Raw genomic sequence first — 17,252 nt, 5'->3', positions numbered from 1 at the left:
GTGGGTGAGTTTGACAGTGTGGGTGAGGTGGTGTGAGTGAGGTGGACAGTGTGGGTGAGGTGGACAGTGTGGGCGAAGTGGTGTGGGTGAGGTGGACAGTGTGGGTGAGGTGGTGTGAGTGAGGTGGACAGTGTGGGTGAGGTGGACAGTGTGGGCGAGGTGATGTGGGTGAGGTGGACAGTGTGGGTGAGGTGGTGTGAGTGAGGTGGACAGTGTGGGTGAGGTGGACAGTGTGGGTGAGGTGGTGTGAGTGAGGTGGACAGTGTGGGTGAGGTGGACAGTGTGGGTGAGGTGGACAGTGTGGGCGAGGTGATGTGAGTGAGGTGGACAGTGTGGGTGAGGTGGTGTGAGTGAGGTGGACAGTGTGGGTGAGGTGGACAGTGTGGGTGAGGTGGACAGTGTGGGTGAGGTGGACAGTGTGGGTGAGGTGGACAGTGTGGGTGAGGTGGACAGTGTGGGTGAGGTGGACAGTGTGGGCGAGGTGATGTGGGTGAGGTGGACAGTGTGGGTGAGGTGGACAGTGTGGGCGAGGTGATGTGGGTGAGGTGGACAGTGTGGGTGAGGTGGTGTGAGTGAGGTGGACAGTGTGGGTGAGGTGGACAGTGTGGGTGAGGTGGACAGTGTGGGCGAGGTGATGTGGGTGAGGTGGACAGTGTGGGTGAGGTGGACAGTGTGGGTGAGGTGGTGGTGTGGGTGAGGTGGACAGTGTGGGTGAGGTGGACAGTGTGGGTGAGGTGGACAGTGGGTGAGGTGGACAGTGTGGGTGAGGTGGACAGTGTGGGTGAGGTGGACAGTGTGGGTGAGGTGGACAGTGTGGGTGAGGTGGACAGTGTGGGTGAGGTGGACAGTGTGGGTGAGGTGGACAGTGTGGGTGAGGTGGTGGTGTGGGTGAGGTGGACAGTGTGGGTGAGTTGGTGTGGGTGAGGTGGACAGTGTGGGTGAGGTGGACAGTGTGGGTGAGGTGGTGGTGTGGGTGAGGTGGACAGTGTGGGTGAGTTGGTGTGGGTGAGGTGGACAGTGTGGGTGAGGTGGACAGTGTGGGTGAGGTGGACAGTGTGGGTGAGTTGGTGTGAGTGAGGTGGACAGTGTGGGTGAGGTGGACAGTGTGGGTGAGGTGGTGTGAGTGAGGTGGACAGTGTGGGTGAGGTGGACAGTGTGGGTGAGGTGGTGTGAGTGAGGTGGACAGTGTGGGTGAGGTGGACAGTGTGGGCGAGGTGATGTGGGTGAGGTGGACAGTGTGGGTGAGGTGGTGTGAGTGAGGTGGACAGTGTGGGTGAGGGTGGACAGTGTGGGTGAGGTGGTGTGAGTGAGGTGGACAGTGTGGGTGAGGTGGACAGTGTGGGGTGAGGTGGACAGTGTGGGCGAGGTGATGTGAGTGAGGTGGACAGTGTGGGTGAGTGGACAGTGGGTGAGGTGGTGAGTGAGGTGGACAGTGTGGGTGAGGTGGACAGTGTGGGTGAGGTGGACAGTGTGGGTGAGGTGGACAGTGTGGGTGAGGTGGACAGTGTGGGCGAGGTGATGTGGGTGAGGTGGACAGTGTGGGTGAGGTGGACAGTGTGGGCGAGGTGATGTGGGTGAGGTGGACAGTGTGGGTGAGGTGGTGTGAGTGAGGTGGACAGTGTGGGTGAGGTGGACAGTGTGGGTGAGGTGGACAGTGTGGGTGAGGTGGACAGTGTGGGCGAGGTGATGTGGGTGAGGTGGACAGTGTGGGTGAGGTGGACAGTGTGGGTGAGGTGGTGGTGTGGGTGAGGTGGACAGTGTGGGTGAGGTGGACAGTGTGGGTGAGGTGGACAGTGGGTGAGGTGGACAGTGTGGGTGAGGTGGACAGTGTGGGTGAGGTGGACAGTGTGGGTGAGGTGGACAGTGTGGGTGAGGTGGTGGTGTGGGTGAGGTGGACAGTGTGGGTGAGTTGGTGTGGGTGAGGTGGACAGTGTGGGTGAGGTGGACAGTGTGGGTGAGGTGGACAGTGTGGGTGAGTTGGTGTGGGCGAGGTGGAAAGTGTGGGCGAGGTGGACAGTGTGGGCGAGGTGGACAGTGTGGGCAAGGTGGACAGTGTGGGCGAGGTGGACAGTGTGGGCGAGGTGGACAGTGTGGGCGAGGTGGACAGTGTGGGCGAGGTGGACAGTGTGGGCGAGGTGGACAGTGTGGGTGAGGTGGACAGTGTGGGTGAGGTGAGGGGTACTGTGTGTAACTACGAACTATGTTACTGCTGATTCCTGGTGACCAGAGGTTTCACTCAATACCTGAAGGACGAACTGTAATTGTCTTTGTAATGGAACACACAGATGCAGTAACTCACTATATCTACCAATATAAATACTCATGTCATCATATTTCCAATATGAACTGAAGGCCTATCAGTTTATGAGCTATTCCCCCACCTGTATGTTGATATAGTATAAGGTAATAAGCCTATTCACACAGGTATGTATTAGCTATTTATAACAGTCATAATTCAACACTCTGCATAGACACCCTTCCGTTTGTACAACATGGTTAGCTTCTATTTAAAACTTGTCTTTTATGTAAATTCTTTTTATTAAAATCCCACAATAAGTATTTTCTTTAAATCCTGAACTAAAATTCATGAAAATTTCAAATCAAGTCTGTTACAAATCCAGTTTTATAAATTCAGTAAGATGTATTAGGTATTGATTTGGATTGTGTTTAAGAGAAAGTAAGCTAACAGAATTCTGATAATAGAGGTCATTCTTTAACCAGGTGAAAAAGTGAAATGTCAATATTTGTTGTGAAGGACTATGATCTGAGGTCTCCAATGGCTACCAGGTATATAATTCTGAAATGTTTAAAACTGTAGATATACAGCACTGTGTCAGTTAATAAAATAAAGATTAATTTCCTACTTTAATTATTTGATTACATACCTTTATCCTATCTTTCATGTATGATTCATGCAAATTGTCAAGGTATTCATAAAAACAATTGTTCAGCTGATTGCTATAGCAAAAAAACAACAAATAAATCAAATTAAAAAAAATCAAGCAAGAATTAGAGAAAAGGAAAAGAAAGTGCCTTTCCATGCATTCCTTTATAGGATAGAAGTTTCAAAATTTTACTTACAATTTAATAGCATTTCTGCCTGTTAAATATTTAAATGATTTAAAGATTTATAATTTGTTACACATTTTTTGATGACTAGATAATTAAGGCAATGTTGTGCAGATCTACATGGCACCTGCTATCATTACAATCAATTTTTGAGAGTTAGAATTATTCCTCTATATAAAACTCATTAATCTGAGGTACAAAGAACTATTTAGGATTACACAGGTGTTGGGAAAAATCAATTATCAGATAATGGCATTGTGTACCTTTGGGAAATGATCTCATAATTCTGATAATGTTACAAGATATTTGATATCTGAACAAACAGATCATAAATACAATGTTATTGTTACTGGGATAATGTTATATAACCAACTGTATTCTTTGTTTATTATCTCCCTTGCATGGGAAGTTTTTCTGTTCATCTATTTCGCGATATCATTTGGACCAATTACTTTTAATATAAACTTTTAATAGCACTTAATTGATAATTCCTCCCAGGTTTATGTAATGATCGACAGTATTGTTCACCACACAAGGTACATAACCACAAAGTCAAGGTCACAGCAATAGATTAGAGGTCATATTTTATTATTACTGCAATGCTTGTCTGGACCATAACTAATCACTGCAAGGCTTGTCTTGACCCTTCAGATTCATCAATTTCCGAAAACTTATGGAAAATTTCTTAATCAAGTCTTTTTTCTTAAATCAAATAATGCTTTCATATAATTATATATATATTTCCCCCCCCCTTTTTTTTAAATGATGAAACTGGGGCTATGTCATACTAAGCCCCTCAGCATTATTTGATGAAATATTTCAGCTAACAATATCACAAGAAATTATAAACAATTGTGTTCCGCAGTTAATCAGACTTAGAAGTTTATTTTGAGAGTTCACTGAGAAGGGAGCCTAGACTTACTATTTAAGTACTGATTAAAGTATTACTATATCTAAGTATATTTTTGGCACATTTGTGTTGGCGGTGTAAAAACAAAGGAGTGTACTTTATGGTTTAAACTACTTCCAGCTACTTCATGACCTTGCTCAGTGATGAAATGGTTAAGTAAAGTACAATATACCTTTCAAGTACTTTTAAAAACCAAATATTGAACACAAAGTTTTATTGGTGAGGTCTAGCAGAATTTTGATTTAAAAATTCTTCTTAATACATTTCTTAACTTTTGATACAAGACTGTATGTTACTTTACCAGGGAAAGAGAGCACTTATGGCATTGCCTTGTACATGATACTCTTGTTGATGCGTACCACATATTTTTTCCTGGATTATATGCTTTGTTAGAGGTACCCGTGTGATAAGACCATTAGTTTGGTATGTCGATCTTAGACTTGACTGCTGTGATCCTAGTTAACCTGTATTCTACTGTGTTTACAACTGGTCGGTGTTGGACTTAATCCCATGTTTTCTTTGGGAATTAGGTTACAGAAAAACCTTTTAAACCATTTAAGATTAATAGACTTTAAATATTCCACTCTAGCTTGTTTAAATCTTTTAACCATTTTAAATTTGAAAGCATTCTATCCAACATACTGATCCAATATGGGAGATCAACATTGCCTCCAGCCATAGTATTAATCATTTCTCTCTGTCGGGGCTGCCTGATCCTGCAAACAACTTTCTTTTTCTGTTTTGTATTGTTATATTTTATTGATTACCGTATTTATCAATCATGTCCCGAGTGTCCATCTCAATTCCTCTGTTACCATACAACATATTACCGTAATTATCAATCATTTCCCGAGTGTCCATCTCAAAAGTCTGTTACCATACAACATATTACCGTATTTATCAATCATTTCCCGAGTGTCCATCTCAATACCTCTGTTACCATACAACATATTACCGTATTTATCAATCATTTCCTGAGTGTCCATCTCAATACCTCTGTTACCATACAACATATTACCGTATTTATCAATCATTTCCCGAGTGTCCATCTCAATACCTCTGTTACCATACAACATATTACCGTATTTATCAATCATTTCCTGAGTGTCCATCTCAATAGTCTGTTACCATACAACATATTACCGTATTTATCAATCATTTCCTGAGAGTCCATCTCAATACCTCTGTTACCATATAACATGTTACTGTATTTGTCTACAAGTCCATGCCAAGTATAACAAAGCCCACCCATATGTATTGTGGCCCTTAAGAAATACCAACAAATGCATGATACTTTACAATATTTATGGGGTAATAAGCCCTTGCCTGGTAATAAGCCCACCCATATATATTTCTGGTCAGTAGAATTACTAACCACAGGCTTTTCTAGTTTTATACTAAATAATAGAAATAATGATGAACCCCTAGTATTTGAAAGAAAACATAAAAACAGTTTTCCATCATGTACAATTTAAAAAAAGAAATCATCCACGAACATCATATTTATATTTCCGTAGAGTTAGATGCTCAACTGTCCATCAGTCAGCATAGATGTCAACTTTCATTCGGCTATTTTTCGATTTGTCAAGTAACAATTTGTCACCCATTATTTGAAACACACATCTTACAAACAGCATTGATATGGTATATGCTTGAAAAACTGGTCCAATCAGGAGATATATAGTGATATTGATGTTTTAATCTATTTTATTCCAGGGACCCTGTCTCAGAGCTACACAGGAAGTTCCCATCACCACACCAGCAGTTCCGGCGGAGCTCGTGGAGAGGAGACGACCCGGTTTAGTTCTGTCAGTGTTGATGACAGTGTGGACAGTGGCCGTCCTTCTTCTCCCCCATTTATACATGACATGCCAGTACTTCAGGAGGATCAGTCTCAAGGTCAGAACTCGTCCCATCATCCCTAACACACCCTAAAACTGTTGTGACCATTCTCTTCACATCACATACGAGGTCAGAACTCGTCCCTTCATCCTTAACACACTCTAAAACTGTCCAGATCATTCTCTTCACATCACCTACAAGGTCAGAACTCATCCCTAACACACCCTAAAACTGTCCAGATCATTCTCTTCACATCACCTACAAGGTCAGAACATGTCCCATCATCCCTAACACACCCTAAAACTGTCCAGATCATTCTCTTCACATCACCTACAAGGTCAGAACATGTCCCATCATCCCTAACACACCCTAAAACTGTCCAGATCATTCTCTTCACATCACCTACAAGGTCAGAACCCCTTCCTTTACCCCTTCCCTACCTCTCGCTAAAGCTGTCGAGATCCTCTCCGTCTCTTCACATCACCTACAAGGTCAGAACATGTCCCATTATCCCCACCACACCCTAAAACTGTACAGATCCTCTCCATCTCTTCACATCACATACAAGGTCAGAACTCGTCCCCTCATCCCTAACACACCCTAAAACTGTACAGATCCTCTCCATCTCTTCACATCACATACAAGGTCAGAACATGTCCCCTCATCCCTACCACACCCTAAAACTGTACAGATCCTCTCCATCTCTTCACATCACATACAAGGTCAGAACATGTCCCCTCATCCCTACCACACCCTAAAACTGTACAGATCCTCTCCATCTCTTCACATCACATACGAGGTCAGAACATGACCCCTCATCCCTACCACTCCCTAAAACTGCACAGATCCTCTCCATCTCTTCACATCACATACGAGGTCAGAACTCGTCCCCTCATCCCTAACACACTCTAAAACTATACAGATCCTCTCCATCTCTTCACATCACATACAAGGTCAGAACTCGTCCCCTCATCCCTAACACACCCTAAAACTGTACAGATCCTCTCCATCTCTTCACATCACATACGAGGTCAGAACTCGTCCCCTCATCCCTAACACACCCTAAAACTGTACAGATCCTCTCCATCTCTTCACATCACATACAAGGTCAGAACTCGTCCCCTCATCCCTACCACACCCTAAAACTGTACAGATCCTCTCCATCTCTTCACATCACATACAAGGTCAGAACATGTCCCATCATCCCTACCACACCCTAAAACTGTACAGATCATTCTCATCACATCACATACGAGGTCAGAACATGTCCCATTATCCCTACCACACCCTAAAACTTATCACCCTCTGACAAACTCCTTTCTCCTTCCCAACCCCCTACACTACCATGTACATCAATCTTTTCTTAACCTTACTCATCCTTCTCTCTCCCTCTCATTTCCACACCCTCTCTGTCTTTGCCCTCTACTTCCCTCATCTGTTCTGTCTTCTATGATGACATGGTTCAGATCTAATGTTCTCACAACTATACGTAGCTTAGAGTAAAAGGGGCAATAACTCTTATAGCCTACAAGACATTTGATCACTTACAATAATTACTTTATGGATTTCTCAACACAATTCATGAACTTTTACAAAAAAATAAGGTCCTTAATTTCACATAGAAAATGTCAAATGATTATGCAACATCACAAAAACCATTTTATAATTGTAGAGGATGAATCAGATGATGACTCGGGTGGAGTTGATGATGACGAGTTGCGATTGGCAACAGGATATGATGACATGACCTTGTCAGTCCTGAAGGTCGTTTTCCCGCCATTTTACTACTCCACCCATGGGTTGTCACGGCCCTGTACCCCCACAGAGGATGACAAACCGAGGTATGTTGGTAACGATACATTCTATTGTAGTTGTCTTGTATTTTGTAATAAAATCTCTAGTATGTATATAAAATGATGGACAGGTGTCCCTACATCAAATATTTCCTTCCTTCAGATACTACCAGTTGGTAGACAAGGCTATAGACTCATACATGGTCTCACCTGTATCCAAGGAGACCATCCAGGGTATCTACAACTTTGTCCCGAAGGAGCTTCGTATGTCCGTACCGGCCGCTTGTAAACAATTCCTCAAGGTAACCAGTCTAGATCCATTGTCGACTTTTCTGTTATTACGTCAAACCCTCAGACTGTTGCTTCCTGTCGTCCCTGTCATTCTAATACAATCCTGTCTGGGGCACGACTTTAAAACCATTTAAGATATCTATAAATGATGCTGTGCGGTGTACTAAGATTTGGTCACTGTGTCCTTCATTTCAAAGTCAGATGTCAAGTGCAAAATTTTTAATACAATCTTGCTTTGTGCATAACTTTTGAAGTTTTAAAGATATTTTGATGAAATCTTAAACATATAAACATCTTTTCTGTTTGCAATTGGTGAAGTGGAGATATGATGTTTTGAACAATAACAGATGCCTAGTTAAGAATCTGATGTAATCTTATGTTATCCAACATTAAGATATACGTGACTAGTGTACACCATTCTGTTATACTATTTTTTAACTTTTCAGGAGATGGACGAGGACAGGAAGTATGCCATAAAGAAAGCCATTCTGGACTATATCCTGTTGGATCATAAAGAACAGGAGAGACTTGGTGTCTGGATGCCAGAGAAAGTAGGTATTCCCTCACCAATAAACTCTGTATACATAGGGCATAAATAAATACATTAAGTTTCTGGTGAGGAGAATATAAACAGAAAATGTCAAATTATTAATGTTCAGAAATTGAACTTGGTATATTGTCTTTCGGTAAGAGAAAGCAGTTTTACCAATTTCTTGATGTGGAGAGTAATAATACTTTCAACTTCTCAGTAAGGGAATGTATACTTGTTGATTTCTTATTTTGGTATTTGAATTAATTCTGATCACTTTAAAAGAAAATTTCAGATTTTATAATGCTGTTACCTTCATTTAAGGAATGACCACATTCTATATTACAGCCATCTAACTCTGCAGGCAGAGAGGTGTTTCCCTGGCATCAGACAGTCCTAGAGCGACGAGATTTCATGACCAGAGATTTGTACATTACACACCCAATAATGTACAACATCCTCTACCACTTTGAGTCTAAGTAACTATCATGTCATTTCTTCATCAGTACAGGATTTAGTATTGATAAAAACAGACTGAAAAACAACAATATCATAACTATTATAATTGTTTATAGTGTTCATGTTTTATAGAAAAACTGTAAAATGTAGGTTATATATAAAGCTTGTTCGAACTAAGGATTATTCACTTGACATATTGGTTATCTGTTAAGAAATTCAACAAAATGAGCAAACAAAGAATTCAGTGTTTTAAAAAAAAATGTTTCTATAAACTGATTGGTTTTTTATTGGAAGATATGTCATAGAATTTTATTTAAGCAATAAGAACACAGATAAAATTAATGCAATTTACAAAATCTAATTAAGACTAATACAATTGAATTGAGTTGTCTCCCTTTAATAGATATGGAATGTTCCGACTGATTGATCTGCCAGCACTGAAACAGATTATGCCAGTAACCATGGAAACGTTCTTGAAGCATGTGCAGAACTCGAGCAGTGCAGGGGCTGATTTGTTACGCAAGCAGTGGCTACAAGAATGTTGTGACATGGTGGATAGTCGACGGGATGACGTGGAAAAATGGATGCCTCAGGATGATCCGGTACATACATATTGAGATATCGAACAAATCAGATCCCTGAATGTCTTGATAATCTTAAACATAAGAAATATAACAGAGAAAATTGTAGAAAAGGAGACCAACTTCTGCAAAGTTTTGAAATTATTTTAAAATCAGGATATGTCTCAGAAATAATTACAGTTATGGCTGTCGTGTTTATAGGGTCTACGGATGGTGAAGATGGACCACTTTTTTGCAAGTGTATCTTCTCTGATGTCCAATCTGCTGAGGTCCTGTGTGAAAAACTCCATCCTTGACCTCGTTGACCTTGTGGAGGAGTATTATGAGGGAAACAAGTATGAGGGTGTATACAACATCATGGAGGGCCTGGCCCTGCCTCAGAAAATGCATCCTGTCAAGTTCTTCATGGTAAGGGAAATTCAACTCATCAAGCTTGAATCCTTGGTGTGGGAAAATTGTATCCTATCAAAATGATCCAGTCACCTTTCATTTGTGGGAAAGGAAAAATGGATCCCATCAAATTCATCATGGTAATGAAAAATGCACCCAATCAAATTTTCTTCATGTTAACAGAACATTTTTAGCATAAAAATTTAAATGGTATGGGAAAATGTGTCATGGTTAATATTCTAATAATAACCACATTGAAAACAAATTGCTGTGTAGAATTTGATATAATTATGGACCCCTCTAACACAACAGGAGGAAGATGAGGCCAAGGCTAGTCTGAAGTTCAAGCCACCATTCCCAGATGTATGTGACTTTTTCTGTCTCATCATTGACCTTATGGTGACCAGCGTACAGGAACTTCCCTGCATCAACAACCTGCTATTCCAGGCATATGAGGATCCCGAAAATCAAACCATCTCTACGGTTTTAATAGAAGAGGAGATTGTGGTCACATCAAAGGAGAGGATTCGGACAGTAATCAAGGCAAATGAGTTCGGACCAACAAGGTTTAAGGCTTTTTCAAATATTCTATGTATAATACAAATGTGTTCTCTTACTTGATTTTGTCTTAAAAAATATTAAATTTGGAACAACAAGATTTTTGCTTCTATAAATTGTCGGGCCATGATTTTTGCTTTAAGAATGAAACTAGTATGGCAGCAATTTATGAAATTTAATTTCACAGAATTATTTCTGCAATGATCACTATTTCAGCAGACAGTTTCCAACTTAACAGAGAATGTCTAGAAACTCTGCTTTTTAATCACTGTTGATTTTGGAATTTTTAAATTTCTGACTGGTGAGGAAATGCATAGGTTTTGCATCTGGTATAGTATCCAAATCCTTTCCCAAAAAATGCCTGTCCAATATAAACAGAAGTCTGATCACTACCATTACAGCTACAAGGCCGTGTACGAACCCTACAAGTACCTGTTGTCAGTGGAAATGGTACAGAAAATACAGAAGTTTGTTGGTCGTGAACGACCCCTAAGGGAATATGTCAAAGAGATTGAGACGTTGAAGAAAAAGGCATCGGAGATCGGATCTCTTCCTGTGTTCATACCAATGCATTTCTTCCTTCTTGACTGCAACCACATCAATAAGGTAATTGTCCACTGGGTCTAGGGACACCTGCACCAAAAACCACCTCTATATAACAAAAACCTCTCTATAAAGGCCACCTTTATTTTAAAACCTGTTTGTAAAGACCACCTCTATAAAAACTGTCTATAAAGACTACCTGGTTTGGTTCCAAATGAAACATAATTCTTTGTATATGAACCTAGCTGAGTAGGGGATGTGGTAGCTCAGTTGGTCAGAACACTGGCCATGTAGTCTCGGGTGAAGATCCGAGGTGCGTGGTCCGACGCTCCCTACCCAAGTCAGTTTGTGTGTCTCGGGAAGCTGAGAAGTGGGTTGGTCTGTGATGTCATGGTTTGATGCTCCCTACCCAAGTCAGTTTGTGTGTCTCGGGAAGCTGAGAAGTGGGTCTGTCTGTGCTGTTGCGGTTGTATCCTTGGGCAAGTCACCCTAATTACTCTGGATGGCATGTGATGGGCAACCCTTTATGTTGTTCAGTAAGGTTGTCACCAACTACTACAAATACAAATGAAAGGACTTGCAATCCATGTTGTTAACAATTTAAATAAACATTTTGTAATAATGACAAAACATCATTTCCAGTTATATTCCCACCTCTATTGTATAAGTGATGGTTATGTTTTCACCTCCCGATCCGTTGACAAGTCCTATATAAGTATGGAAAAGCTGTGTGATACAGTGAGTTTAGTTAGTTTTGAGGTGCTGATATCTTAATGCGTGTCTTTTGTACAATCTTTTCAGTGGCTGATTGACAGAGCCCGGTACCTAATAGAGATTCTAGTGACCAATATCATGGACACCAGTCACAAATTTAACCGTGGTATATGTAAACAGTACGACACAATCGTCAAGAGTGTGGCCATGCAGGCGGAGAACACAGAAGAACTCGTCAAACTGAAGAACTATGTGGACAGTCTCAAGTGTGGGGAGCTTCTAGAGCTCAAGGTCTGTTTGTTAAATCATGATGAATTCATTCTTAAGAAAATGCACAAATTGTCAAATCTTGACAGTAGTCATTCTTAAGAAAATGCACAAATTGTCAAATCTTGACAGTATTCATTCTTAAGAAAATGTACAAAAAGTCACGCTTTTGAATATTTTATCAACTGCATTGTTCAAATTTAACAAGAATACATATTAACGAAAAAAAGGGTAACAAATGATATTTCAGTACAAAGTACCTAAAGTGTAGATTAGAAGTATTAGAAGTTATAATCCTGTGTGATATTACTATATCCGGCCACCGAGTAATAAGAAGAATCAATTTCATATTTCAGGACAAACAGGAGGTAGCAGCTGGTAACCTGATGTTTCTGTTGGAGTATACATATCTACCCAAAGATGACATCATCCTCAACAACAGTACCTTCTCCTGGGCCGATCGTATTGTCCCAATCATAACCAACACGTAAGTCGGGGTCAGAGGTCAAGGTCATTCATCATGTAATTCAGGGTCATAGATCAAGGCCTATTCATTATAGAAGTCAGCATCAGAGTTTATGAATAATTAAATTAATAATTCATTAACAATAACAATTATCACCACCAGCACAATGTCAGTGTCAGAGATCAAGGTCAATCATTATGCAAGTCATAGTCAGAAAATGATGACCAATAACAAGAATTTCATACAATTTGCTGTACTTATATACAAAGTTAAGGTGAGTTGAGCTGAGTTTAGCTGTTATTTCTAAATTAAATATTGACGCATTTAAAAGCAATAAGTGATGACAAAGCATTTCTGAATGAATTAACTTAATCATCATGTTGATGTTTCCTTTCAGTGAAAACAAACTCCAGCGAGAACATGATATTTATTGCCAAAAGTTACGTGACAAAAAGAAGAATTTCCAAAATCAGTTGGATGAGACTGCCAAACAGGTGGCAAGTTTTGCTCACCGAGACCGAATGTCGGAGGCGGAGAATTATGTACAGGACCTCCGAGATATAGAACAGCGACTTGAGGGGTTCCTGGAGGAGGTTAGACAGTGGAGTTAATTAGTACTAACACAAATATCCTTTCTAAGGTTAAACTAGGAAAAATTATTTGTTTGGTGTTGTGTAGCTTGATCCTCAACTAATTTTACTTATGTAATATTTAATTGTTTAATTTGTTTTTAATTGGTTAGAGTTGAAGGTGCTGGACACAATCCATATTGATATCTTGAGACCCCAAATTCCTCATTCCCTTTAGTTAGATTTAATGTATGCACTGTCATTTACATTTAACAAAATTGTCAAAAAAGATCTTTTTGGATGTCAAGGTATTGTCTTTTGTAAAAATATGGACTTGTTCTACACTATATAGAGTTGTGACCCTTTAACCATTGTGATAAAAATGTTAGGTATACTTTTTTGTGCTGTTGGATATCCCCTGGCCATTTAGAATTATCTGTAATGTCTCTGAATTCATCACCAAATTTTACACTGAAAATAATCACATAAATATTTGTAATCTGGAGCAGTGTTCATCGTTGCTATGTTATGGCAACATCTTTTTTTTTCAGAAATAGATTCAACTTATATTTACACCCTTTGTGGTAGCAAACATATGTTTTAGTGTACTGTTGTCTGTCATTGTCTGTTTATTAACATTTTCACTCTCTAACCAATGAGTGGAACATCATACATTTCATCCCATCATCCTACGATTGATATTCGCCTGCTCTCCGAAAACAAAATACAAAAATCATCAAAAATGAAAATTTCGGTTTTCATGCTCTTTGTATTTTATGTTCGGGCAGAAAGCGAAGATTAACCGCGAGGAACAGTTGTTGGAACTGGAGACTGTTACACCATACAATCAGATACAGGACATCATGGTGGCCCGCGAGCCATACGAGAAGCTCTGGAACACTGCGGTCACCTTCCATAAGGAACATGATAAATGGATGAATGGGCCTCTCCTTGAGGTCAACGCTGAGGTCGTGGAGGAAGAGGTTTGTTATTGCCAATTGTCATTAAAATCAAATGATAAAAAAGTGTGAAAATCATTAAAAAAGTGAGAAGAAAATCCTTTTTTTTCAATGCAATGTTTATTTTGTGTCTAATGGATTTCCTTCAGTGCATCTTGTAACACAATTGTTATTTCTTTTGAGAATTTTAAAAAATTAATTTAAAAAAAAATGTAATACAATTTTGACTATAAACACTTCTATGTCACTAGGTACAAACATTATGGAGAACTGCCTACAAACTCACCAAGCAGTTCGCTCACCCAGATTTCAAGGGACCAATGAGAGCTTCAATCTCTATCAAATCAAAGCTTGAAAAGTTCAAAATCAACATGCCCCTGATCAATGCCCTGTGCAATCCTGGAATCAAGAAACGCCACTGGGACATGATGAATGAGAAGGTACTGGGCTCCAACAAAATCTGTCAATTATGAATATCAGCAATCTGAAATGATAATCTTAGATATATGTGTATAGCAACCAATAAAGTTCATGTTTGAATTTATTTGTCAGCAATTTGGCAATATTCAAATTTCAGGTTTTTACTGTAAATGTGTTTAAAATATTAAATTGGAACAATTTACCTTATGTAATGCAAAACCACAATGCAGGGAAGATTTCAGGAAAAGTTGGATATTTTGATGTTTAAAATGATGTTTAAAATGTAAATGTTTTATGATATTTTATGTACTGTTGATACCCTAGGTTGGGTTTAACATGGCACCATCAGAGGAAACACCTCTTATGGAGGTTCTACAGATGGAGCTGGATAAATACCTTGATGTGCTGATGGAAATCAGCTCACAAGCCAGCAAAGAGTTTGCCCTCGAAAAGGTACACCAAAACTAGAACTGCCATTGTTTTGTTTTTTTTCAAATGTTGACTACAACAGAACTGTTAAGGAGATATATTTTATAAGTAATTTATTTGAACACATAATTATACCTATTTGAGAAGGACAAGATGTTACTGAAAAAACCTGTTGAAAAAAAATGGTTTTCATTTGGAAGGTCTTCATAATTTGTGTAGATGATATTTACCTGTGTTGTATAGTATGACAAGTGATCATGCTAGCATAAATAAAACGTTCAGTGAATGCCCCTATAATGGTCGTTGATTTGTTTTTGCAGGCTCTGACTAAGATGAAGGATGATTGGGAGAATATGCATTTCGGCTTTGTTCCCTACAAAGATTCAGGAATAAATATACTTTCTGCACCAGACGAAATACAGGTTCTCCTTGACGATCACATCGTCAAGACAACAACCATGAAAGGATCCCCATTCATAGGTCCGTTTGAAACACAGATCAATGAATGGGATATCCGACTTGTAAGTTTATTTTTCTTATAATTGGACATACAAATTAACATAAGCTGTTTGTTTAATCCAAATATCCTTATTTTGGACAATGGATTATCAGAGCTACTATATATATCTTTGACACAAAGTCAGGGAGCTGGCTTAATACACAGAAAAATGAAATTACATTTTATGTAAAATATATATGTGGGCTTATTTCTTCATTTCTGGATATGGGCTTATTGTCGGAGAAATACAGTACTGTCTCCTCCCAGCTGTACAACCATTCCTGTGTAGACACCAGAATTGTCCCGTGACTTAACCTCTTTGATTCTTATATGTTACAGCATCGTATGAAAGACATTCTAGATTCGTGGCTCAAGGTGCAGGCTGCGTGGTTGTATCTGGAGCCAATCTTTGGCTCACAGGACATTAGAAACCAGATCCCAGTAGAGGGCAAGCTGTTTGAGGAGGTCGATGGACATTGGTAAGTCCCCGAGATCACAATCCTTATAGAAAAATTTAGACATCAATTAGTCACAAACAGAAATGGTTACTGATATCTACCATATATACTGATAGAGTTCCCCACCTCTAGAAGGAAATATAGAAAAATTTAGACATCAATTAGTCCAAAACAGAAATGGTTACTTATAGCTACCATATATACTGATAAGAGTCCCCCCACCTCTCGAAGGAAATAAAGGGATTTTGAAGGTAGGGGGCTTATTGGCAAATGTAAGCCTGGTTCCAAAAGACTTGATAGAAAGGAGAGGGGCTTATTGCTGAGCAGGGCTTATTGCCGGTCGAGTAAGGAAATTACATTATCAAACTGAAAAAGTGTTTTACGATACAAAATATCCTTTAACCAATAGAAACATTATACAACAGGTCAGTATCTAAGTCAAGTGCTGTCAATTTATTTATCATTCAGATGACATTTCTCCGAGTTCTTTATCCCTTTAATGATTTGTTGTGGAAGCAGAGAGTATATCAATCAAGATATCCTGTAGCCATTAGTTTCTTTTACTCTTGACACATCCTAGAATCTTGATTCCATATTGTAATACCATAGAACAGCTGATACAGGCAATATTGTATCTCTTTTCTCACAGATTGGTTTCTCCCCTAGATTTCAAATTCAAAAAGTTGACATGTCTATAAACAACTGCTATTGTTTTTCTGCATTAATAAATACATGAGCTTGAGTTAGAAAAATGATCTTGGAAAGATTAACATGCCATTAATAAATTGAAATTAGAAATTGAGACAAAAGTTTCTGATATGAATAAATATAATATTAACTATTGTCTCACACAGGAAAACCATTATGGAGCATGCCGTACTTAATACAAAGGCCCAGGTGGTTTGCTCACAAGATCAGATGCTGGAAAAGTTACAGAAATCTGAGGTATATTAACGATGTATACATATTTAAAATGTGGAGTTATTGGGGACAAAGAATGTATATAAATATTAAAATTCTAGAGCCTGCAGGTGTTAATTCTTTATGTGTAGCATGTGTTCTGTCCACCAGATAGTTCATCCCTGTCTATCCATACTTTCAATTTTAAATTGCTTCAATAATTTAAGGTCAGGGTCACTTTTTCTTCTTAAGGAACATATGAGAAGCTAGCATTACATTAAGTTAATATTTCAAGTTAAAATGTAATTTTCTTTGTGTGCAATTACTGAAATATTACTGAAATATCTTGAATGTTTAATTACCTTTTCACATACATTTACATTTTTTATTCCTCCAAGTTCATATCATTTGTTTTTTAGCTCCGTTTTAGTTTGAAATGGAATGAATGCTTTTCCTAATCCATAATTTGAATTTGTATCTTTCCTTTGTTTTCACAGTCTATGTTGGACGATATCCAGAAGGGACTCAATGACTACCTGGAGAAGAAAAGGCTGTTCTTTCCAAGGTCTGTATAACTCAATACATGTGTACCATGTGGATTTTAGA

At 39.3% G+C, this 17,252-nt stretch overlaps 1 protein-coding gene across 6 annotated transcripts in view; it reads left to right on the top strand.

Moving 5' to 3' along the window:
• The window catches only part of LOC117330532 (dynein heavy chain 3, axonemal-like), a 141,117-nt gene that overhangs the window by 57,079 nt on the left and 66,786 nt on the right, over positions 1-17,252 (top strand). For all 6 annotated transcript variants that reach the window (XM_033888915.1, XM_033888911.1, XM_033888913.1 and 3 more), the window contains exons 6-24: positions 5,696-5,878; positions 7,494-7,662; positions 7,778-7,916; positions 8,352-8,456; positions 8,783-8,913; positions 9,297-9,495; positions 9,676-9,882; positions 10,177-10,430; positions 10,824-11,028; positions 11,767-11,970; positions 12,303-12,433; positions 12,810-13,005; positions 13,770-13,964; positions 14,192-14,380; positions 14,685-14,813; positions 15,110-15,310; positions 15,628-15,767; positions 16,601-16,691; positions 17,144-17,211. In XM_033888915.1, the coding sequence (XP_033744806.1) occupies positions 5,696-5,878; positions 7,494-7,662; positions 7,778-7,916; positions 8,352-8,456; positions 8,783-8,913; positions 9,297-9,495; positions 9,676-9,882; positions 10,177-10,430; positions 10,824-11,028; positions 11,767-11,970; positions 12,303-12,433; positions 12,810-13,005; positions 13,770-13,964; positions 14,192-14,380; positions 14,685-14,813; positions 15,110-15,310; positions 15,628-15,767; positions 16,601-16,691; positions 17,144-17,211 (3,136 nt within the window). The remainder of the gene's footprint in view (positions 1-5,695; positions 5,879-7,493; positions 7,663-7,777; positions 7,917-8,351; positions 8,457-8,782; positions 8,914-9,296; positions 9,496-9,675; positions 9,883-10,176; positions 10,431-10,823; positions 11,029-11,766; positions 11,971-12,302; positions 12,434-12,809; positions 13,006-13,769; positions 13,965-14,191; positions 14,381-14,684; positions 14,814-15,109; positions 15,311-15,627; positions 15,768-16,600; positions 16,692-17,143; positions 17,212-17,252) is intronic.

This window comes from Pecten maximus, chromosome 7, assembly GCF_902652985.1.
Source record: "Pecten maximus chromosome 7, xPecMax1.1, whole genome shotgun sequence".
NCBI classification, from domain to species: Eukaryota; Metazoa; Mollusca; class Bivalvia; order Pectinida; family Pectinidae; genus Pecten; species Pecten maximus.
The sequence above is the reverse complement of the archived record's forward strand: the minus strand, read 5'-3'. Positions and strand labels throughout refer to the sequence as shown.